Genomic DNA, 24,378 nt, shown 5'->3' with positions numbered 1-24,378 from the left:
AGAGTGTCAGACTAATAATATACTAAGGGAATCTTAATAATAATAATAATTAAAAAAAAAAAACTAAGAAAAAAATAATAATATTTTTTTAATTTGAGGTCAACAAAAGCAAAGTACCTATTCAAGTATATTACCTTTCAAAAGTTTGGGCTTAGTAAAATACTGTTATGATGCATTAAATTGATCAACAATGACAGTAAAGACATGCTAGAAAAGAAAATTGTGCTCATTATAGAATCCTTAAAAAAATATATCACCATTTCCACATAAATATTAAGCAGCACAACTGTTTTCAACATTGATAATATAAGAAATGTTGGTAACACTTTAGTTTAGGGTCCAATTCTCCCTCTCACTTGGCTGTTTATTAGTCCTTATAAAACACTAATGCCTTATTCTGCATGACCATATTCTACATCCCATAATCCCATATTGTAATTCTACAATACCTAAACTTAACAACTACCTTACTAACAATTAATATGCAGTAATTAGGAGTTTATTGAAGCAAAAGTAACAGGTAATAGTTAATAGTGAGAATTAGACCCTAATCTAAAGTGTGAGCGATATGTTTCTTGAGCAGCAGATCAGCATATCAGAATTTCTGAAGGATCATGTGACACTGAAGACATGAATAAAAAGCTGAAAATTCAATTTTCAGCAATTATTTTAAATGAAATAATAATAAGTGGATATAAAAGTCAAATTCAAGAAATTCATTTCAGAAAAACAAATCTTGAAATATCAATTACAGCCTCCTTTGTAAAAGTATTTGTAATCTGTCCCCTTCTTCATAGACACTGATATTTTCCAGTTTTTTTCAATGGGTCAGTGCATTGGATTGGTCTGTAAAGCAAACTAGACAATTGCTTCTAAATCCAAATAAATATGATATGTGATTTCTTTTTGTAGGCATTTAAAGTAGAGAGAATCCCGGTCGGATTGATCATCAACTGCCTTGTTATACTATTGAAACTATCATGGTGCAATAACAAATAATTATGTGGTGAGAAAAAGAGAAGCAGTTTGTTTTCACGCTTGCGTAAATAAAATTTGTCTAAATGAACACATGAAATGTACATCATTTCTCAGCACTAATTAAGGATGATTTATAGCGGTAGAATAACAATGAGCAGATGTTAATTTTACAGTTTGATGGCACTGAAGTGATTTAGGTTGGTAGTTAGTTGTCATTATTATTCAGTATAATTCCATCACAGTCCGTACTGTGGTGTGGGAGTCTGAAAGGCCTCAGCAGAGTGTTAAGACGCACATACGCACACACACACACACACACACACACACACACACACCTACACACACACACACAATCTCGCTCATAGTATGTGTAATATATCAGTGGTGACAGGCTGAGAGAGATGTGTCTGCTTCTTTATTAGAATGTGTAATTGATTTACTGACCCTTGTATGGGCCATAAGACACCATCATTAGTCACAGAGTAGGAGTTAAAACACGTGCGTGAGGATATGTGTCCGCAGTGACGCTTCGAGTGTGTGTGTGTGTAACCAGTCCCAGTATAGGACATTGGAGACAGTCATTAGTCAGACTGGACTCTTCCCCAGCAGTGACACACTGGGGAGTTGGTAGAGAAATTCTGCACTATGGTGAGGATGGATTCATCCCTCTGTGCTGCACTTTTGTTAGTGTGTCTATGAGCTTAGTTAGTTCGCAGATCTGAGAACAGTGCTTCACTGCATTAATCACTGAGCCTTTTCACTTAGCGGACACTCAACATTAACCGCAGACTTAATAAAAGCATTGGCGATAACGAGCTTCTTGATGTAATGGAAATGATGATAAAAGAGCATGAAGGGCAGCTGTTTATTTCCCAAGGTTCCTGGTTGTCCCTGATCGTTCTGAAGCACCTGGACTCAGAAGTTCTGAGTTAAGTCTTTAAGTTGTTTTCAGGTCAGTAAACACAGAGACACTTGACATCATTAGTAATGCTTGCTTAGGAAATCATCACTGTTATTGCTTCAGTCTATAACCACTATGAAACTTTGTAACAGATATAGCCTTTGTGCTATGGACATGAACAATACCTCAAATCATCAAATTGTGGCTTGCTGAGGAGAACTTTGTTACTAAGGTGTTACAATGTATAATTTCAAATTCATCATCTGAATGATGAAAACTGGCGACCATGTTCAAACACAATGCATAATTCAATGCATAATTTGCAATGATGGCAAATACAATCACAATATATACTTTATTATTTACAACACTGATACACAGTGAATGGGAGATCAAACCTGTACAGCATGAATATCAAATACACACTGCACACAGGGAACTGAAGCTGAATTACAGGTTGTTTGCACACATTATGGCATCTCTTGTATCGGAAGTCAATATTTTTAATTTCTCTCTCCATTATCAATTCCAGATGAGAATCAAGCAAATCTCTAAACTCACAGGGATTATATACAAGTGTAAATTAAAAGGAAGATGATGCAAATGAAATGATCTCAGCTGTAGAGTTCTGTGTGAAATTGTTTTGCAAATATTTTCACTAATTGAAGATGCACTTAATTTTGTTCTCATTAAAATGTTTTAAACCAGGGAAATAATCAAAGCAACCACCCAAAACACAGTAGTGCCTGCATAGCAACACCCTAGCAACCAACCAGAACACCCTAGCAACCATCCAAGTCTCCCAGGCAATGTGGTGACATGTCACAAGCACCACTCAAAAACTGACGTAAACAAAACTCTTCAAAAATTTTCTGACCACTTACACTCCAGAATCACCTTGCAGTAAAATCTCTTAGGGATTCAACCACATATTATGCAAAAATGTCAAATGTCACTTCATTGTCCATTAAAAATGGACATTACTTTGGAATCTTGACGCTCCCCCCAGTTACCTAGTAAATATTAGGATATGAATTTCATAAGAATATGGAATTACACAGCAGCTCTCCAGATACACAGATTAACATGCAATAAATGTGAAACAGTCACATTAGCAAAGAACAAAAAAAAAAAAAAAAAAATGTCATTCTGTAAAGTCTGAGGGGAGAGGAGGTTCCTGCAAATATAAGCATAATCATTAGTTTGATATCACTAAGGGCAACCATCTTATTTAATATCCTTTAATGAAGAACATAAAACAGAATGGCATTTCATAAAGTCTGACTATTGGAAGGTCACCATGGAAAAGGATATTTCCTATATCAGTCTCTTGCTTGGATTTGATCCAGTTGGGAGGTGAGCTGGCATGCTAATTTGAAACCTGGCAGTTATTTTTGGCATAAGTAAATATATTTATTTTTAAATATTAATGCCTAGTATGCTATATATATATATATATAATATATAAGTCAAATATATATATATATATATATATATAAGTCAAAGTCTCCTGCTGCTCTAATGATATGTTTTGACAACTCTGTGACAACATCTCATTTCATTGTATTTTTTTATTTTTTATTTTTATAAAGGTCATGAATAATGATTGTGCATAAAAAAATGAACATGATTCTTTTTCTAACAATTGCGCCAGTCAGAATGGCACTGAAGTGAAACAGCCTTGATGAATGTGTCATGTGTGAGGTGAACTCCGTAAGTAATGACAGACGGAGGAGATGGAAGTACTCAAACCAAAACAGGCCTTTTTAATAATTCATCAGACATTAAATAATCCCTCTGACTTTATCAATGTTTCTCCATCTCTGAAAGCTCAGGATGACCTTTGGAAAATGTTAAATCTTTTTTACACACGGCAGTGATGAGTCTGGCAGGAAAGGTTGAAACCTAAACAGTCCGTCAGCTACAGGAAGTACACACAAGAAATACTCACACACACACACACACTCATGAGCTGACAGCCGAAGCTCAATCACTCCGACACAGATTCATTTTTCAGACTATAACGTGACAGCTGTCTGTCTTTTTCCAAAACTTAAAGTTATACGGAAGTTGAAATTTATTAACTGCAGAAAGTCTGAAACCTGAAGTTTATAGCAACATTTCCTGAGCGACAGTATAGTATAATAATCTTTTTTTTATTTTTTATTTACACATCCATAAATAAACAAATAGGTAAAATAAAATTGGTAAATCACGAAATGTGCAGAGTTGTGAAGTTGTGCAAAGTGGGGAATTTTTAATCAAACATTGCAAAACAAGTTTGCACAATAATGTGAAGTACTGCGTCATGGGACATGTAGTTTTACAATTTGTGTACTGTCTCATTAACTTGCAATTATGCCGGTCACATGTGAATATTGGCTGAATTTAAAGTAGGCCCATCACAACAAAATACAAAACACTAAGCGTCGAGTGTGCAGCGAGTCATCTGACTATTTACTTTGCTGTACATTTAATCATAATGGAAAATTAGATTCTAAGGGAGGCGGTACGGTCCTTGGAGGCAAAGCTCTCTGTGCTTCACCATAAAATCACTCAAACTCTCATCCTACCCTTCTCTCCCTTGTCACATAAACATGACCACTAGGGCTCCCTAGAATAGATAAAGCTAACTTTGTTTCATGCAGAGTGCTCTTTTGTCCATGTTACTGAACTTTAATCTTCAAATGCAACCGTACAAACTTTGAAAAATGCTTAGAGCTCTAAAAACCGCTGGATATGTATGAGTCGTCTACGCTGTGTGTGTGTGTGCGTCAGTGTATGTGCGAGAGAGAGAGAGAGAGAGAGAGAGAGGGAACTAAAATGATGAAAAATATGACATTCTAAAGGCTACTGTGGTGCAGGATATTTAGCCAGCAGCCTGCACATTTATGGGTGGATATTGAATAGAGGCCTGTTTGCACTTCCTTTGTGTACGTAGTCTTTGAACAGCAACAGCAGATCCTGGAGTCATAAAATCATAACGTACTGAAGACTTTTATTTATTTCCTGTTTTGTTTCACTCTCTGTGTCTCAAAGTATCCTGAACCATTTCAATTGAGAGTTTAAAACTGGTGATTAATGGATTCATGAATTTGTTTGTTTAATCCTGACTCAACTGTTGTTCGAAAGTTTGGGGTCAGTAAGATTTTTTTTTTATGTTTTTGAAACAAGTCTCATATACTGACCATACTGCATATACTGCATTTATTTAACCAATAATACAGTAAAAACAGTATTACAAATATTACTGTGAAATATTAAAATAACTGTATTCTATTTTAATACATTTTAGAATACATTTAAATCCTGTGATGGCAAAGATGCATCATTACTCCAGTCTTCAGTGTCACATGATCCTTCAGAAAGCACTTTAATAATATTCTGTCACATTCATTTATTGTTCTGTTCAGTTTAGTCTTAGTTTCCATTGTCATTGTCTTAGTTCTAGACACCCATCAGTTGTTAGAAAGAACTCACTCTTTGTATATATCCTATTACTAAATTAACAATGTAGAGACTACAATGTGAATTAACAATAAAATAATAGTTTGTTAATGATTTGTCAATTGTTACCAAAATTTCAATGCAGGAAAGAAACTGACAGAAAACAGAAATTATACCTGGAATGGTGCACAATGCAGATTTATGCTGAATCACATGTTTACTTTCATTTCAGCAGAGATGCTCTTTTCTATCCTTTAATTTAAAGTAATACTATTAAAGATTCTTCAGTGTCACAGGTCACCTGCTGTAGACTATTTACTGGAGAAATGAAAAGATGATGGGTGTTTGGAAATTGCCTAGAGAAATTGGGAGACACAGCCCATCCACTTGTTACAAAAATGTCATGAAAATCCATTGTAAAGAATCAGTGGGCAGTCACTAATGTAAAAATACATTTATTCAGATTAAAGTGAGTTTCAGTTCACAGTCAAATATAAAACTGTCTGTCAGCTATTAGCAGCGATGAAACATGCACCCCAAATGAGTATACTTCTAGGAATATAGTATTGTGAATACTAACCAAATTAAGAATATGTTGCCATCTTACAATATTAATACACATTGACAAGGCACAAATGGACACGTTCAACAGATGAGGTTTCTACACAGATGAAGGTACCAACCTCTATTTGTGCCATGTACATCTACTTGATCGTAAAACCATGCTCCTTATGACCTCTTAACATCTCAGAGACACTATCAATTCAGATGAGGTAAGCATAAATATAAACATACATAAAGCTATAAGCATATTTCAAATGATTAAATATTGATTTTCTCGTATGAAAGTGTAGCATATATGTTTTGTGTTCTCTAAAAGTGAGCTGTTTGTTTACAAATGTGAGGCAGTTTATCTTAATATATCTACAAGTTGGCATGCGGAGAATGATCTCTTACTTTTTACAAAAGGAATTATTTGGTGCCCCTGCTTAGGAAGAATACATCAATTTTGCTGATCACTTTAAGAAAGAATTGTATTGGGGTGAAAGAAACTATTCCTTAAGAGCTGATAAAATTGATTGTAATGTTTTCGGTAGAGATTTTGATTCAATTTACACCTGTAATTAATAATACCTTGATTAACACTTAAGGAATTGATTATTTTTATAGAGCTCAAATGTAAAACACCACAACAATAAAAAGGCATAAGCACCACAATAACAGGAAAAGTTAAGGGATAAAATGTTATAATTAAACATCTAATACAATTAATATTTCATCATCAAACCTTCCTTCATTTCAGACATTGGTGCAGTTTGGAATCTGTCTGGTCCTAAGCCGCTCTCCAACCCCAAGGCCTCCTAAACACACACACACACACACACACACACACACACACACACACACACACACACACACACACACACACACACACACACACACACACAAAGCAGAAAAATCACGGTGATTGCAACCAACAAGCAAGGGCAACTTTGTGATCAATGCTTTCCACTTCAGTGTCATGGGATCAGTCCTTGATTACTTTGAATCAAAAAGTCTTGGGACACTCATAAGACAATCACCTTCCCTGACAGCAGAGTAATAAAAGTAGAATGAATGAATTGGGGTCCATCCACTGACCTCATGCTTACAAACAACAGACAGACACAAAACAAGCACGTCTCTCTCCATGCTCCTTGAGCACCAAATTGCATCTTTATAAACATTAAAGCTGACAGAAAATGACTTCCCTTCTAAAAAAAAAAAAAAAAAAGTGCACCTAGTTGTATTGAATGTGCACTTGTAGTGTACTGTAAATCCTAAAAGCATATTTAAAACAAAAAACTGTACTTTTAAATATATAATTAATGAAATAAAAGACTACTAAAGTGTACTTAAAGGGTTAGTTCACCCATAAATGAAAATTATCCCATAATTTACTCACCCTCAAGCCATCCTAGGTGTATATGACTTTTTTCTTTCAGCCAGACACAATTGGAGTTATATTTAAAAATATCCTTGCTCTTCCAAGCGTCATAATGGGAGTGAATGAGGCTCAAGATTCTGAAGCCAAAAAAGCACATCCATCTGCTTGTGTGGCAATGTGAATGAGTACTCCAAGCCTACACACCCCAGGTGGCTATCTCTGTTAGACTCGTTTGCAAGTAGTTGGCCCTCCTCAGGCCGCCTTGATGGCGATCCTCCGGATCAAGCTACATTCCTAGCACTTCTAGCTTGTTTGAGTGTCCTGGCTCCCCAGATTACACAGATTGAGTTCACGTTGCAGGTCCACAGGAGCCTCCCTGATTCTAGCCCCAGATCTTGGCTGATATTCTACTTGGTCGAGCCTAGGTAGTACTCCCCTCATGTTAGAAGCTTGTTCCGTAGAGTACCTCACTCACTGAGTCTGGTCAGAAGGTCGAAGGACTATAGGCCTCCATAGTGCTTTGAAAAAAAACGCTCTGTAAGTCCAGGGTCGAGCAGAGTAACTCCCCTCATTTGTAAGAGTTTGGAAAGCGCTGCTGAGTCCTGCTCCCCAGGATGCTTGTCTCTTTGTCTGGTGTGAGCAGGTTACTGCCTCTTCTGCAGTCCCTCTCATCTGGTTGCCTCTCATGAGGCAAGTATGGTAAGAGACTCTGTTTAGGAAACAGATAGGTTGTTGTTGGCTAGACTAGGTCACAAGTCAGACTGGGTTAGCCTCCCTGGTGGCTTTGGGGGTTTACACTTTGGGGGCTTCTTTTAGCCGCTGGCCATACTCCCTCAAGCAGTGGTTCTCAAACTTTTTAGAGTGGAGTACCCCCTGAAGGGATTCCCATCCTTCTGCGTACCCCCTCTCTTCCACTTTGACTGCAGTCACACCTTTTCCATTAAGGGACAATATTTGCAATTGATTTTCCAGTGCATATTTTTACATTTATAAATAACTTTATAAAATAAATAATGTTTTAAATAAAATAGAGAAATATGCAATGATGGTTAAACGAAGTGATACTTTTAAATATTAAACTAAAACTGCCAGTAGGTGGCAGCAAGTCACTGTTTTTATGAGTGAGTCCTCGAGTCATTCATTCAGTAACGAAGCAAGTGGCTGTGAATGAATCATTGAATCATTGACTCTCACGGTTCGTTCAAATCCGCATTCGTGTGTTGTAGCTCTGGTTTTCTGGTGTTTCAGTTGGAACTGCCATTTTTTGACATGCACTCCCCTCAGCATGGTAGTGTGGGTATTTCGTAGGATTGCCATAGTTTTACTGTTGCTTCAGATACCAGTCATGCAGAGGCGTTCCCCAAAGGGTCTCAGGACGCAGTGTCTCGTTCCCTGTTCTCAGGGAACCAGGGTTACAGACAATATAACGTCTCGTAACTTGAGACGTTATATTGTAATGTTGAATGTTAATAATTAATTAAAAAAAATAAAGAGAAAATGAGATGCGCGTCAGATCCGTGTCATCTTTGTCTTAAAGTCACAGCATCCTAATAAACCAGTTGCTCTTATGTCTGTTGTTAATGTTAATCAAAGAACAAAGGTAACAGAGAAAATTGTTGCTTTAATAAGGATTAATCTATATTTAATTTATAATTTATGCAGTGAAGACTGCATTTGTGTTTGATAACTTAAATTTCTGTTAGACAGGTAGGACATCAGTACCAGTATTGGTATCAGTGATACTGGCATTCATTCATAATAATCTGCCATTAAACAAATATTTAAAATATACTGTCTTTAAGTTGTTTCTACGGTAATGTGAAACTTCTTTTCTCTTATATCGAAATCTCTGACATTTCTCTTTCGGAAAGAGGTTTCTCTTTCTTTTTCAGAGGTCACTCTTCCGCCGGAACTAGACTCTGATTGCCGGATGCACTGATTATAGTTTATAAAGTTTTAAATATGGATATTTTTCTTAAAACCCATAGCTTCACTTCAGAAGGCCTTTATTAACACACTGGAGCCGTGCAGATTACTCTTACGATGGATGAATGCACTTTTTTGGGCTTTAAAATCTTGGGTACCATTCACTCCCATTATAAAGCTTGGAAGAGCCAGGATATTTTTTAACTATATAACTCTGAATGTGTTTGGCTGAAAGAAGAAAGTCATATACACCTAGGATGGCTTGACAGTGAGTAAATCATGGGACAATTTTCAATTTTGGGTGAACTAACACTTTAAAGAGAGCACATTTTCATGACTGTTTCTGAACAAACTTAAACTTTAAAAAGTGCACTTTGTAACAATGTCAAATAAAAAAAAGTTTTAAAGGTGCCCTAGAATGTTCTTTCACAAGATGTAATATAAGTCTAAGGTGTCCCCTGAATGTATCTGTGAAGTTTCAGCTCAAAATACCCCATAATTTTTTTTTAAATTAATTTTTTTAACTGCCTATTTTGGGGCATCATTAACTATACACCGATTCAGCGCACAGCCCCTTTAAATCCTCGTGCTCCCTGCCCCTCCCGAGCTCTCGACTATAATACAGTGCATAAACAAAGTTCACACAGCTAATATAACCCTCAAATGGATCTTTACAAAATGTTCGTCATGCATGATGCATGCATGTATCAGATCATGTGTGAGTGTAGTATTTATTTGGATGTTTACATTTGATTCTGTATGAGTTTGAGGCTATGCTCCTTGGCTAACAGGCTAATGCTACACTGTGGAAGAGATTTATTAAGAATGAAGTTGTGTTTATGAATTATACAGACTGCAAGTGTTTAAAAATGAAAATAGCGATGGCTCTTGTCTCCGTGAATACAGTAATAAACAATGGTAACTTTAACCACATTTAACAGTACATTAGCAACATGCTAACGAAATATTTAGAATGACGATTTACAAATATCACTAATGTACTAAATGTACTAAATTGTATATTAATTCTATATATTCAGCAGTACAATTTATCCATATTTCTTTAATGTACTTCCATATATTTCCATAAAAAGTAGGCCTACTATTTTTTAGAAGTATGCTAATGTTTACTTTTTTCCCACAAGAGTTGTTAAGAAACTAACCGAGTAGATAGATTCAACAACAACAACAAAACCTAGAACAGGAGTGTCCAAACTCAGTCCTGGAGGGCCACTGTCCTGCAGAGTTTAGCTCCACATACCTGTGTGGAAGCCTCAACATACCTGTGTGGAAACCTCAACATACCTGTGTGGAAACCTCAACATACCTGTGTGGAAGACTCCAGTATGCCTAGTAAGACCATGATGGTTCAGATGTGTTTAATTGGGGGTGGAGCTGAACTCTGCAGGAGCAGGACTGGACATGACCTAGAACATACGTTGTGTATGGGTTGTTCACTTCTCTCACCTGGGTTCTGAGCCTCCAGCTCTTTCTCCATTACTTCTCTCGGAGGTGGCAGATGGCTGAAGCTATTGTGTGTTCCAGTGTTCGAGGGAAACGATGTGTGTGTGGTGTGTGTGCTGCACGAAATGAACGAAGTGGCTGTTGTGTGCGTGCCGTTCTTCTCCTGTCCGACAGCGCTGATCATCTCAGGCTCCTTCTCATGGGTATCCTCTGTCTCCACATGGATCCATGGGATTTTACTGAGCAGACAGAAGCAAAACTAGTGTTATGTAAAAATACTGGATGCATTTGTTATTTCTAGTCAAAGTAGAGGAAACAGTTACTGATGCCAATAAAGTAAGTGAGGATCATTTGTCAGCATTGGCTGGTATTTTCAGGGCATATTAAAATAACAGTCCATAATTAGTTTAGATTTGTTGAGCAGAATTAGGAGAATTGGGAGATTTCGGAGAGGTGAGGCTTACCGTTTAAACTTGTAGATGAAGAGAATGGCCAATCCCACCAGGCCCAGAGAAATCAGTAACAGCATGGCAGATCCACTGGGGAGAACACTGGAGTCCACCAGAGGTGCTGCAGGCAATGTTAGACAGCACAACTAGTTAGTCTCAATGTCTCATCTCGCAGTATACTTGGAGCCTGTATATAATGCATAATAAATGTATTTATAATGTATAATATATTCAAAATGCTTTTTCATGTACTTCATTTTCAATTGTGTTCTTACAAAAAACTTGTATAATTATAAATTCGTGATGGTTTATTTTAATTAAAATGTAAGGTATTTTAATGCTGTATGCTTATTTGACAGATAGTGTTCTAAAGCCTTGTTATCATGACCAATACTTTTTCCAAAAAAACTTTTGTATACAGTCTAAGAACTTTTAATATAATTTCCAAAATGTCCCTCTTTGTGTGACAATGCAAAAATCTATTTGTTAGGAAACCTTTCTGATTAAGTATATACAGTACGTAGCTATTGATATTATATGATAAATAGTTACATACTTAAACTTTCATACATTAGCCCTGTCCAAATACTCACACTTGCGGTCTTGGCCACTTGAGAGTGCATGTATGTGACAGGAAGTAAGGGTGCAAGACTGTCCCATCTCTTAAAGGTGCCATCGAACGTTTTTTTACAAGATGTGTGAGAAAGCCCTAACTCGCCCCCTAGTGGTATGTAATATATGCAGCTCATTCGGGGCGTGGACGTGCAGAATCGGCAGCTAAATCACGAATATGAATCAGGCTGGCTGGACTGTTTATTCCATTTTGTATATGTTTTCTCCTGTGCGTGAATGATTGCTGGTGAGTTTTCAACTGTATTCTAACTTTGTGATTGATATTGTCGTTCTGAATGTTGATATTTGCCCATGGATTGAGCGCATTTGAAACTGCGTCACAAAGTGAAACCAGGGTGTTTTCATATCGGACTTTGATCTTGAAAATAAGTGTTTTTCCAGTGAAGTATGGATATTATGTTCACTTACTGGTTGCATATCGCTCAGTTTGTTCAGTATTTTTTGAAAATGTTGAAATTGAAGACATTGCATAATTTCTTTGTAATATTGAGCATTCGCAACGATCATGCGATCTGTTTTTTCATTGTTTATTTAATTATTTATTAAAATAATCAGCACGCAGTTAAACTATGTATGTTAATTAATATTACTTAATAACTGAATTTTTGTCAATTTTCTGATATATTTACAACTGTTTTCCTTATTTCTTTTCTGTTTATTATAGACCACATGTGTGAAGTAACATATACAAACCTCCTTGATTAAACGAGTTAAACTGGGATTCCCTCTCCTGTTTCTCTTACCGTTTCACTACACCTGAACCCCCTTGAGCGTCCCATACGCTCGTATATGGTCCTTCGAGCCGGAGGCGTGTATCAAGATGGATCCTGAAACTCCCAGTGCAACTCCCAGTGCAACTGAGCCTGTTGTTCGACCTCGTCCTCCAAGAGAGAGACACCTTCCTGTCCATCTGGCCGATTATGATGTCCAGCTCCCACCTAACCTACATCCAGAGCCACCTCCTGCTGATTCGTCTTCGCAGAGACCATCCAGACCATCACGACATGCGTCTAGATCCGTTTCTTCTGGCACGGTTTCCAGTACTTCATCCAGATCCCATCACAGTGCACAACGCAAATCTCCCAGACATGGACTCTCTGATCTTCAAGCCGCCATGTTGGAGGAAAGGCTAAAAACTCTAGACTTGGAAGAACTTCAACAGCAGATTGAAGAGGATTCCATTGTTGATAAAGAGTGTGAGAGACTTGATGCTCAGGCTAGAGAAGCGCAGTATAAACAGGAACAAGCCACTAAGGCTAGAGAGTTACTCGCTAAGCAGGTAGAGACTCGGCGGCGTCTCAAAAAGGTTCAAAATGAGTTTGTGCACTTCTTAAACAGGAATCTCAAGAAGTTAATGTTCCTGATTCACAGTCCAGCCATGCTGTTGATCCTCTGTTTGAGGTAAGCGCTCGACAGCACGGAGTTGCTGCTACCGATGATCTTAAATCATCCGACCATGTAATGCCTAGTCATTCTACCCCTTGCCATGTTAACTTTATACCTGTGACACCAGTAATGCCTTCCCCTGTATTACCTGCTGCACACATTACTGCTTCAGTAGCTGAAACCCCGTTCATTTCTGTCCCCTCAGCTGCAGAAGTAACCCAGCCCAGCATAGTTACAAGGTCATCGGCTTCGCTAGTTACTGCACAGCCCATATTAATGTCTAGGCCAGATTATGCTGCTCCTTCACTCTTTAACCCAGCTGCGGTGTCCAGACCGCACCATTACTCAGACACCTCTGTCACCTATAGTCAGATACCCTTTGTTAGTGTTCTACCTACAGCCCCACCTACGGTTCCTGTGACGTTAGGGGCTCCCATACATACTCAGTCCTACCAAACCACGAATCCTAGCCCTCTTTGGACAGCATTACCATATCCTGTTCCCCCACCTGACGCCTCTCATAGTCAGGCAGCATTGTACCCCTCCCCAGCCCAACCACCTGGTCTGGAAATGCTAGCTGCCTCAGCTTATGGTGTCCCCAAGCCAGCTATCCCATACTTTGACACTGGCCAGGAAAGTGACTTTGCACTACTGAAGATGGCCTTAGATAATGTACTGAATAACCAGCCTCATTTGAGTGAACATTACAAATATCAGGTCCTTTTAAGTCACTTAAAACTTCCTAGCGCTCTCCAGTTGGCCAAAGCATACATGCATGACCCCAGGCCATACACAACCGCATTACAAGCACTCCAGGATAAATATGGCCAACCTCGTCAGCTGGTACAGTCCGAATTAGGTGTCATACTGAATGCACCAGCAGTCAAATTTGGTGATGCAGAAGCGTTTGACTCCTTTTCATTATCTATCCAAACACTAGTAGGGATGCTCAGAACGTTGGAGGGCCCAAATGGATACGAGCTGCGCTGTGGCTCTCATGTTGATCGCTTGTTAAGCAAGATGCCACCATCATATCGCGATGGGTTCGTCGAGTACTGTTTCAGCCGAGGTATTCTGCAAACTGGCACAGATCGCACCTATACATTACCTGATCTGTCTGCATGGCTGCAGATGAAGTCACAGGTGAAGTGCATCTCCAATAAAGCAGCTACCCTGTATCAGGCTGACAATGCCAGATCTGTCAAGAAAGATCAGCAAAGGTCAGTACCTTCTCGCCCAAAAGAAAGATCCACATCTATCTTGTATTCATCTGAGGCTAGTTCAGTTTCGCAGGGACAGACGAAATCTAAGACCCTTTCTAAGTTTCAACCCTTCTGCCCATACTGTAACACCAAAGACCACTTCCTTAATGCCTGTCCCAAGTTCAAGATACTGACCACAGAGCAAATAGTACAATGGATATCCAAAGAGAAGCGCTGTTGGAAATCTATTTAGACCAGCCCAACCGATCTCAAAGGGTAATGTTGAAGATAATCAAGGTCTTACTGCACAATCAAGAGAAAGTCATGGAAACATTCGCGGTGCTGGATGATGGTTCAGAGCGTAGTATTGTTCTGTCACAGGCTGTAGACCAGCTGAATCTCCCTACTTCACCTGAATCACTCACTCTACGCACTGTTCATCAAGATGTAGTTAATCTGCATGGAGCCACTGTTTCCCTTCATGTGTCACCCTTGCACAAACCAGGCCGGACATACCTGATTCATCATGCTTTCACCGCAGATAACTTGAGACTTTCCCAACATTCTTATCCTGTATCTGCTCGTCAGCGCAAGTATGAGCATATTAGGTCCTTACCATTGCCCTTGATAGACCGAGCCCAACCTCTGTTGCTCATCGGGTCTGATATGCCTCACCTGATTACTCCTGTTCAGCCAGTGTGCATGGGACCCGCCAAAGGACCGATTGCTGTCTGTACCAGACTTGGTTGGACCCTCCAAGATCCCATTGGGCTCAGTCAAACCACTCTTTCCCCCCCACAGTGTTTCCACATAACCACAACCACACAGAATACAGAGTTATTAAAGAACGTGGAACGCCTCTGGCAAATTGATACTCTGCCCTATGTTAATGAGAAGACAGCCACTCGTTCCAAACAAGACCAGTATGCCCTTGCTCTTCTCCAGACACATACAACAAGGGTAGAAGTCAGCGGAGTTATGCGTTTTGCCACTCCCTTGCTTAGACGACCCAATGCTGAACTTCTTAAAGCCCCTAAAGAAGCAGTAATGGCGAACCTTCGAAGCACTGAGTGTAAACTTGTTAAATACCCTAGGCGAGCTGAGTCTTACTGTTCCGAAATGAGGAAACTGGCTATGTGACAGAGATATCAACTCAAGAAGCCGAGCAGTCTCCTGAGTCATGGTACATCCCTCACCATATAGTGACGCATAACCACAAGGACAGAATCGTTGTGCCATATATGCACTCCAGGAAATCGCTCAGACCCACCCGCAAGTAGACCCAGCTCTAGTCAGAACAGTCAAAAGTTCCTTTTATGTAGACAACTGTCTACATAGCCTTCAAACAGTTGCTGAAGCTAGAGCATTAGTAGACGACCTGCGGCAACTTATGCTCACAGGTGGATTCAAGCTCCGCCAATGGGCCAGCAACAGACCCGAGGTAATCCAGCATCTTCCCTCTGAAGCAAGATCACAGAATAGTGAACTCTGGCTATCACAAAAGAGTACTGACCTTCTGGAAGGTACACTTGGGCTACTATGGAACTGCCTCAGAGACTCATTCAGCTACAAACCCAGTCAATCCGAATGCCTTGAACCCACTCTGCGTAATGTCTACAGAGTTTTGGCATCACAATATGACCCCTGGGTTATCTAATTCCATTTACTACCTGAGCCAAAGTGCTGGTCCAGGATTTGTGGAAGAACAATCTTGGGTGGGATGACCCAATCACATCTGAGAGCCTGTTAACCAGATGGCAAGACTGGCAACAAGAGCTTCAAAGTTTGAATCAGATCGCAATCCCAAGATGTTACACTCCATTTGAGGGGGATGGAGAAATCCTTAATCGGGATTTGCACATATTCTGCGATGCATCAGAGAGGCCTTATGGCTCAGTGGCCTACATGCGCACAGAAAACAATGAAGGACATGTGCACGTCTCATTTGTGTTAGCCCGTTCACGAGTGGCACCTCGTAAGCAAATGACGATCCCTCGGCTGGAGCTTAGTGCGGCACTTACCGGCGCGCAGGTGGCTAATATCCTTCAAGCTGAACTAACTGTTGACATTAATCATGTCATTCTCTGGTCAGACTCATCGACCGTCCTCCAGTGGCTTAAATCAGACTCATGCAGATACAAAGTCTTTGTCGGGACACGGGTGGCCGAAATTCAGACACTTACCGATATTGATTCCTGGAGGTATGTTGATTCAGCGAACAACCCTGCTGATTTCATAACAAGAGGACAGTCGTTAAAGGATTTAACCCCACCTTGTCAATGGATTAATGGACCAAATTTCCTGCATCAGGAAGAATCATATTGACCCACTTTGCCAGCAGATGAACCTGAACCAGAGGCAGAGTTGAAAAAGTCAGCAATTTGCCTGCATATATACACTAGTTCAGACATTCCCCTTCCTGATGTCCACCAATTTAGTACCTGGACTGAGCTACTAAAGGCTACAGTGAAATCCCTTCATGGGGCGGCTACATCTTCCATGCAGCCAACAGATGATCCAGACAGTTACATCTCAGCAGAGAAGCTCCTACTACAAAAGGCTCAGAAAGATTCCTTTCCTGAGGAGTTTAAAGCTCTCACCTCTGAACGACCATTACCATCCAACAGCAGATTAGCATCCTTATCCCCTGAGTACGACAAAGATAGTGGACTTATCAGGGTTGGAGGGAGACTAAGACATGCTAAGCATATGGAATTGGATGCAATACATCCCATTGTGCTTCATCCCCAACACAACCTAACCAAGCTTCTGATCAAGGACTATGATGCCTCCCTTTTACACCCTGGGCCAGAAAGAGTCTTTGCCGACCTCCCACCAGCACGTCTACGTCTGTACAAACCCCCATTCTATTCCACTGGAATGGATTGTTTTGGTCCATTCACAGTGAAGATTGGCAGACGAACAGAGAAAAGATGGGGAATAGTTTTCAAATGTTTGACCACCCGTTGTCTTCACCTTGATCTCTTAGAGAGCCTTGACACAGATGCATTCTTGATGTCTCTCCGCAGATTCATAGCTCGAAGAGGGAAACCATTTGAGCTTCTTTCCGATAATGGTACCAACTTTGTTGGTGGAGACAAAGAGTTGAGAGCAGCCTATGAAGCCATGATGCCTCAACTAAAGGAACAACTCACTGAACAACAGATTTCATTCAAATTTATTCCACCTTGTGCCCCTCATTTCGGGGGAGCTTGGGAACGGGAAGTTAAGTCAGTAAAGCAGGCCCTAAAGGTAGTACTGAAGGATCAAACAGTGACTGAAACTGTACTGCGTACTGTGCTCACTGAGGTAGAGGGCATCCTAAATGCCAAGCCTTTGGGATACGTGTCCTCAGATGTGTCGGATCTAGACCCAGTTACACATAGCATTCTTCTAATGGGTCGACACGATTCCTCACTTCCACAAGTGCTCTATGATTCAAGTAATCTTTTGGGAACCAGAAGATGGAAACATAGCCAGGTACTTGCTGACCATTTCTGGTCTAGATTCATCCATTACTATCTCCCGAATCTGCAAGAAAGACAGAAGTGGCGTAAAGATGGAGGAGAAATTGGTCTAGACCAGGTGGTACTGATAGTGGACTCACAACTTCCACGTGCATGTTGGCCAGTAGGTAAAGTGACAAATATTTTCCCTGGACTTGATGGACGTATCAGAATAGTTGAAGTTCAGGTACACAATCGTACATATGTGAGACCTGTATCCCGTATAGTCCCACTCCCTAAGCTTTCTGATGATGACCCTGTTGAGCCTGCCAATTAGTTAGGGTTTCTCACTATTTCAAATTTCCTTACTCACATTTGGGGGCGGCTGTGTGAGAAAGCCCTAACTCGCCCCCTAGTGGTATGTAATATATGCAGCTCATTCGGGGCGTGGACGTGCAGAATCGGCAGCTAAATCACGAATATGAATCAGGCTGGCTGGACTGTTTATTCCATTTTGTATATGTTTTCTCCTGTGCGTGAATGATTGCTGGTGAGTTTTCAACTGTATTCTAACTTTGTGATTGATATTGTCATTCTGAATGTTGATATTTGCCCATGGATTGAGCGCATTTGAAACTGCGTCACAAAGTGAAACCAGGGTGTTTTCATATCGGACTTTGATCTTGAAAATAAGTGTTTTTCCAGTGAAGTATGGATATTATGTTCACTTACTGGTTGCATATCGCTCAGTTTGTTCAGTGTTTTTTGAAAATGTTGAAATTGAAGACATTGCATAATTTCTTTGTAATATTGAGCATTCGCAACGATCATGCAATCTGTTTTTTCATTGTTTATTTAATTATTTATTAATATAATCAGCATGCAGTTAAACTATGTATGTTAATTAATATTACTTAATAACTGAATTTTTGTCAATTTTCTGATATATTTACAACTGTTTTCCTTATTTCTTTTCTGTTTATTATAGACCACATGTGTGAAGTAACATATACAAACCTCCTTGATTAAACGAGTTAAACTGGGATTCCCTCTCCTCTTACCGGAAACACACACACCCCATCTTTGGTGCACTACACCTGAACCCCCTTGAGTGTCCCATACGCTCGTATAAGATGTAATATAAGTCTAAGGTGTCCCCTGAATGTGTCTGTGAAGTTTCAGCTCAAAATAACCCATAGATTTTTTTAAATAAATTTTTTTAACTGCCTATTTTGGGGCATCATTAAATATGAGCCGATTTATGCTGCTGCCCCTTTAATTCTCGTGCTCTCCACCCACAGAGCTCGCGCTTGCCTTAAACAGTGCCTAAACAAAGTTTACACAGCTAATATAACCCTCAAATGGATCTTTACAAAGTGTTCGTCATGCATGCGGCATGCATGCGTCGGATTATGTGAGTATTGTATACTGTTATATTGTTTACATTGATTCTGAATGAGTTTGATAGTATGCTCCGTGGCTAACGGCTAATGCTACACTGTTGGAGAGATTTATAAAGAATGAAGTTGTGTTTATGAATTATACAGACTGCAAGTGTTTAAAAATTAAAATAGCGACGGCTCTTGTCTCTGTGATACAGTAAGAAACGATGGTAACTTTAACCACATTTAACAGTACATTAGCAACATGCTAACGAAACATTTAGAAAGACAGTTTACAAATATCACTAAAAATATCATGATATCATGGATCATGTCAGTTATTATCGCTCCATCTGCCATTTTTCGCTATTGTTCTTGCTTGCTTACCTAGTCTGATGATTCGGCTGTGCTGCTCCAGACGTTAATGCCTGCCCTTGTCTAATGCCTTTCATAATGTTGGGAACATGGGCTGGCATACGCAAATATTGGGGGCGTGCACCCCGACTGTTACGTAACAGTCGGTGTTATGTTGAGATTCGCCTGTTCTTCGGAGGTCTTTTAAACAAATGAGATTTATATAAGGAGGAGGAAACAATGGAGTTTGAGACTCACTGTATGTCTTTTCCATGTACTGAACTCTTGTTATTTAACTATGCCAATATAAATTCAATTTTTCATTCGAGGGCACTTTTAATAATGCCCAAGTGCAGTGCCCTTAATGCACACTAAACCCACACTATCTTGAATACCGATTTGGAGAGGTATTTTAGGCTAAGCGTATCCCATCATGCATTATGTTCGGGAACTCACATGGCCTGAAATCGCGAGATATCAAGGAAAAAGTTTGACTGTAAGTTAAATTAATTATATATTACATATAATTTGGTAGTGAAATATAAAGTGTTGCACATTTTATTGATGTAAACATGAGTAGGCTATGTGTATTTTGTACAACTATTGCAACTGATTTTTATCACTTAAAGAAGCAAACGCTCTGTAAATGCTTGCATTTTTTTGAAAGACTATACACTTATAGTGTCCCGGGTCATCGGGTAATCAAAAGTTCTACACACACTTGCAGTCTTCACGCCCACTTGAACACTCAAGTGTTACGTTGTGCCAAATACAGGAAATACGTCAAGTAAATATACAAGTGGCCCAGTTCAAAGACTGCAAGTGTGGGTATATTTGGACAGGGCAATTGTTTATAGGGACTAATCATAGGGACTAATCATATTTAAACTGTGTTTATCAAATATGATACAGCAAGTACTTGAGTACATTTATTTCATGACTGTAGTATGCTTAATTATGCCCATTAATTAAAAATGACAATCAAATAATTTAATCATTGCATACATGTTATGTGATTAAAATGATGTTGATTGTCAATTTCTTTTAAAGATTTAACTGCTCTGACATTATTCAAATCTCAGTGATTTTCATTATAACTCTTGCTAGCATAATTTTATTTATTACAAATTTTATTTACACACACACACACACACACACACACACACACACACTGCAATCATAATATTATGTATATACCCATTGAAAACCCATTCTTTATGAATAAAAAAGGATTATGAACAAAATCAAAATGCTTCAAAGATTTAAAATGCATTTAATAATTTTAAAAAGCATTTAAAAAACAACAACAACCCTGAATGATTCTAAATCTTTCTTTTCTAAGAAATCTTTAATAAGTAGATATAAAAGAAGACAATGTGTATATGTTTACTGGTATAACAACAACTAACTGTGAAAACAAGAAATCTGTTGACCACAAATCTCTTTGCTGTCTCTCAGAGCGTTTCTGATAGTGTGAGAGGCATATCCATTTCAGTAATTCTAAAACCTCTCTCACTCGTTCACCACACACATACACACACACACACACACACACACACACACACTGCAGTCCATCCTTCAGCCCTTTGAGGGTTGACGCATGATGATTGTGACCTTTCGGCAGAATGCAGGAGGCAATCTGAACCTTTTCCTGTTCGGAGCAATGAAGACAAATGGCCATGTCTGAAAAGGGTAGAATTATATGTGGCAGAGAGACACCCTTTATGATCCTGTAATGTCATTTCCAACTCACTATACTGGTCATGCTCAGACAGGCTCAGCATTATCAATATTAATCTAAAGTCCAGGGAAGAGTATATGTTCTCTTGGATTTCTAATTTTGAAGGATTTGACACTATGGCTCATCAGCAAAGTGATCATGTAGTGTACCTTATATAACCACAGAAGTGTAAAGTAACCTCAAATAACCACAGGCAGAGCTGTCATTTACCACAACAAGGCTGCAATTAAATGCACAACACAATGCAGTAGACAGTTTAATGTAATTCATAACAACAGACAACAAGCATATTGCGTTTCCTCTGGAAGGGTCATCTGAGAACATTGGTTGTCCTATTAAAGCCTTAGGAACAGAAACTTGTGTTCAGGTCTTACCCAGTGTGAGCTGAGACACAGACACAGTGACCCGTGTGTCAGGCTTCAGATCAAACTGTATCAGGTTCTGATTTAAAGCATTCATGAAGACCTCTGACATCTGAAACAAGAGGAAGATGATGGTGAGTGATGACGAGGAATAGGAGAGCTAAAATAGCAAAGAGGTAAGTGAAACCAGTGGCCAGTTGCATAAACGGCTTAGACTAGTCTTACAAGATAGTTCCCTTTTTGATACTTCACTCGTACTGCGTATGGGGGAAAGGTCTCCTTTTTCCCCGTTACTGAATCCTTTTTCAATAACGCAGTGTAACTGCATCGTCATTGGTTCACTCATAGACAAGTTGTTGAACCAATGACGGCGCGGCATAGCTGCGCGACCTATGGCGACAGAGCGCGCGAATATTCCCGCCGAAATGGGCGGGGTTTAGGGCTATATAAGCGGGCGTTTCGCCATAGGATTTCAGTTCTCCTCCTTCAGCGACGACTTCACATCGTTCCTCGCTGATCTCCGGCTGAAGCCTTCGCCGCCAGAAAGAAGCTCGCCTGGAAAAAAGCTCTCCTGGAAAAAAGCTCTCGCCGCCGTCGAAGAGGCTCCCGCAGCGGACTGCTGAGCTTGCCGAGGAAGAAGCGCCGGCGCCCTCGTCGACTGCCGCCTCGAGCGCCGTCTCGAGCCGCCTGCCAGCCCGTCTCCTGCCGCCATCCGGTGCGCCTAAAAGAGCGATTTTCCCGCGGTTTATTGCCGCTCTAAAAGAGCTTTCCAACAGCGGTTGAATTCGTTCCCCAGACGCAGTACGAGTGAAGTATCGAAAGGGAACGTACTCTGTTACTAACGTAACCTCGGTTCCCTGAGATACGGAACGAGTAGTGATGGAATTTGATTTCTTTAACACTGGTTATTACTTTTTTATGCCAGTTACATACTAGATTGGCCTAGTTTGAGTCTGAAAAGTAAGACTAAATCACCCCTTGACAAACTGCTAAATGATCAAACTAGTTCTTAAGACACAGTCTTAACATAGCGGCTATAAGTTTAAGCAACTGGCCACTGTTGTTTTTCTGAAATAAAGTTTTGTATTAATCTATCAGATTATTATACAAATATTTAATATGCAAACCCTAATGTAAAAGATATATTAAAATGTATTTGAAATACATTTATTTTGTGCTAAGTAAGTGCTGAATAAAAATACCCTGCAATTGTACTTTTGGTATACTAAACTGGTATACTTAAACTCTGCTAAATTGGAACAACTAATTTTGTACTCAATGTACTTTAATTGTGCAGATGTAGTGCTGAGGTCCAACTAAAGATATACTTAAGTATATTTGATTGTGCTAAAGTGGAACTATTGCAAGTATACTTTAGGTACACTTTAAAGACTGATATTTTACAGAGATCATACAATCCTTATTTCAGTTACAATTTGCTAACAGTTTACAATTGCTAACAAGCATTTACCAATACTTAAAATACTTTTTCTAAACTCTTATCACAGCAACACACATCACACAACTAGCCAAATAGTTAATTTTCTGCCCGAAACCATATTTTATTAAATAAATACAAATTCCACATTTCAAAATGCTAACCTTTTTCCACATTTTTGCTAACTCTATCAAAACACAGCAAACCTGATTCAAAATTGAGTTATTTTGTTAAAACACTAGCTATAGTTTTCTATCCAACAAGAACTTATAGTCAATGTTTGCGAAATGACTGTAAAAATACTAACAGTTGATGGCATTACAAAAAAATCCATTGACATGTTTCAGTTCTACCTGCTGACAATATGAAATCCATTGTTCCATTTACTGCAGTAAAACTAGAATGCTAGAAATGACATGTAAGTCATTCTACATTTTTGGTTGGGTGTTGAATGTGTGCTTTTTGTGCAACATACTGTCTAAAAGTGTACAAGCCATTACTTTACAGAATGTAAAGTAATGTCCCTATTCTCTTAATGAGTAATGGGCGTAACGTTCAATAAACCAATCAGCGTGTCATCTCCCATTCCCTGTAAGAGCGAGATGCGCTCGCGCCATGGCGGATTGCTATTTACATGGCGGAATTTGTTGGTGGAAAAGTTGAACGCTTTTCAAGCGAAGAAACCGATCTGCTCGTGCACAAAGTTAAAGCGGGCTTGCAAATGCAGGCTTTCAAATAGCTCCGTGCTGAGTCAGTTAATATATATGTGTGTGTATTGGCACGATTGTTCAAGTAATTAGCCAATTTCGTTCATCATTATAAGTAGTAATAGGCTGAATTGAAAATAGGTAGCCTAATTCTAATACACGCAATGACTATTCATCATTACATTTTTATATTTATGTAGCCTACACAATAATATTCTTTTACAATGTAATCCTTTTGTTTTTAATATTTGGCATGTTTGTGTGATGCGCATCCCTGTGTGTAATAAGCAAAGTCAATGCGCACTGTGGACGCGCCCAGAGGCGCAGTTTCTACCAACGCGCTCTAACAAAAAAATATTGCGCCATTGACTTTAGACTTTAGACCAGGTTTCAGTTGGTCTATGGCGCAGTCTATTTTCGGCTCCTTAAAATAGCAATGCGCCGGCAATGTGCCTGAACACACCTCTTTTTTAGACCAGCACGCCCATGGGCGCACTAACTGGCGCAAATGCATTTACTAATTTAAGGACATGGTGCTGAACGGGAAAACGCGAATGGCGCCGGACAAAAAACTAGTAAACACACTTGCGCTGCGCCTTGCGTCGCATTGCGCCGGGTGTATTATAGGGCCCCAG

The 24,378-nt window shown here is 39.4% G+C and overlaps 1 protein-coding gene across 1 annotated transcript in view; it reads right to left on the bottom strand.

Annotated features, from left to right (window-relative positions):
* Positions 1–5,896: 5,896 nt before the first annotated feature.
* The window catches only part of sorcs3b (sortilin related VPS10 domain containing receptor 3b), a 177,962-nt gene continuing 159,480 nt past the window's right edge, over positions 5,897–24,378 (bottom strand). Inside the window, exons 24-27 of the mRNA XM_067367933.1 lie at positions 21,611–21,710; positions 11,108–11,213; positions 10,647–10,882; positions 5,897–6,687 (exon numbers count right to left, since the gene is read on the bottom strand). Coding sequence (XP_067224034.1) covers positions 6,626–6,687; positions 10,647–10,882; positions 11,108–11,213; positions 21,611–21,710 — 504 coding nt within the window. The 3' untranslated portion in view covers positions 5,897–6,625. The remainder of the gene's footprint in view (positions 6,688–10,646; positions 10,883–11,107; positions 11,214–21,610; positions 21,711–24,378) is intronic.

The sequence above is a fragment of the Chanodichthys erythropterus genome, chromosome 18 (genome assembly GCF_024489055.1).
Source record: "Chanodichthys erythropterus isolate Z2021 chromosome 18, ASM2448905v1, whole genome shotgun sequence".
In the NCBI taxonomy this organism is placed as follows: domain Eukaryota; kingdom Metazoa; phylum Chordata; class Actinopteri; order Cypriniformes; family Xenocyprididae; genus Chanodichthys; species Chanodichthys erythropterus.
This window is presented reverse-complemented; position numbering and strand designations above follow the sequence as displayed.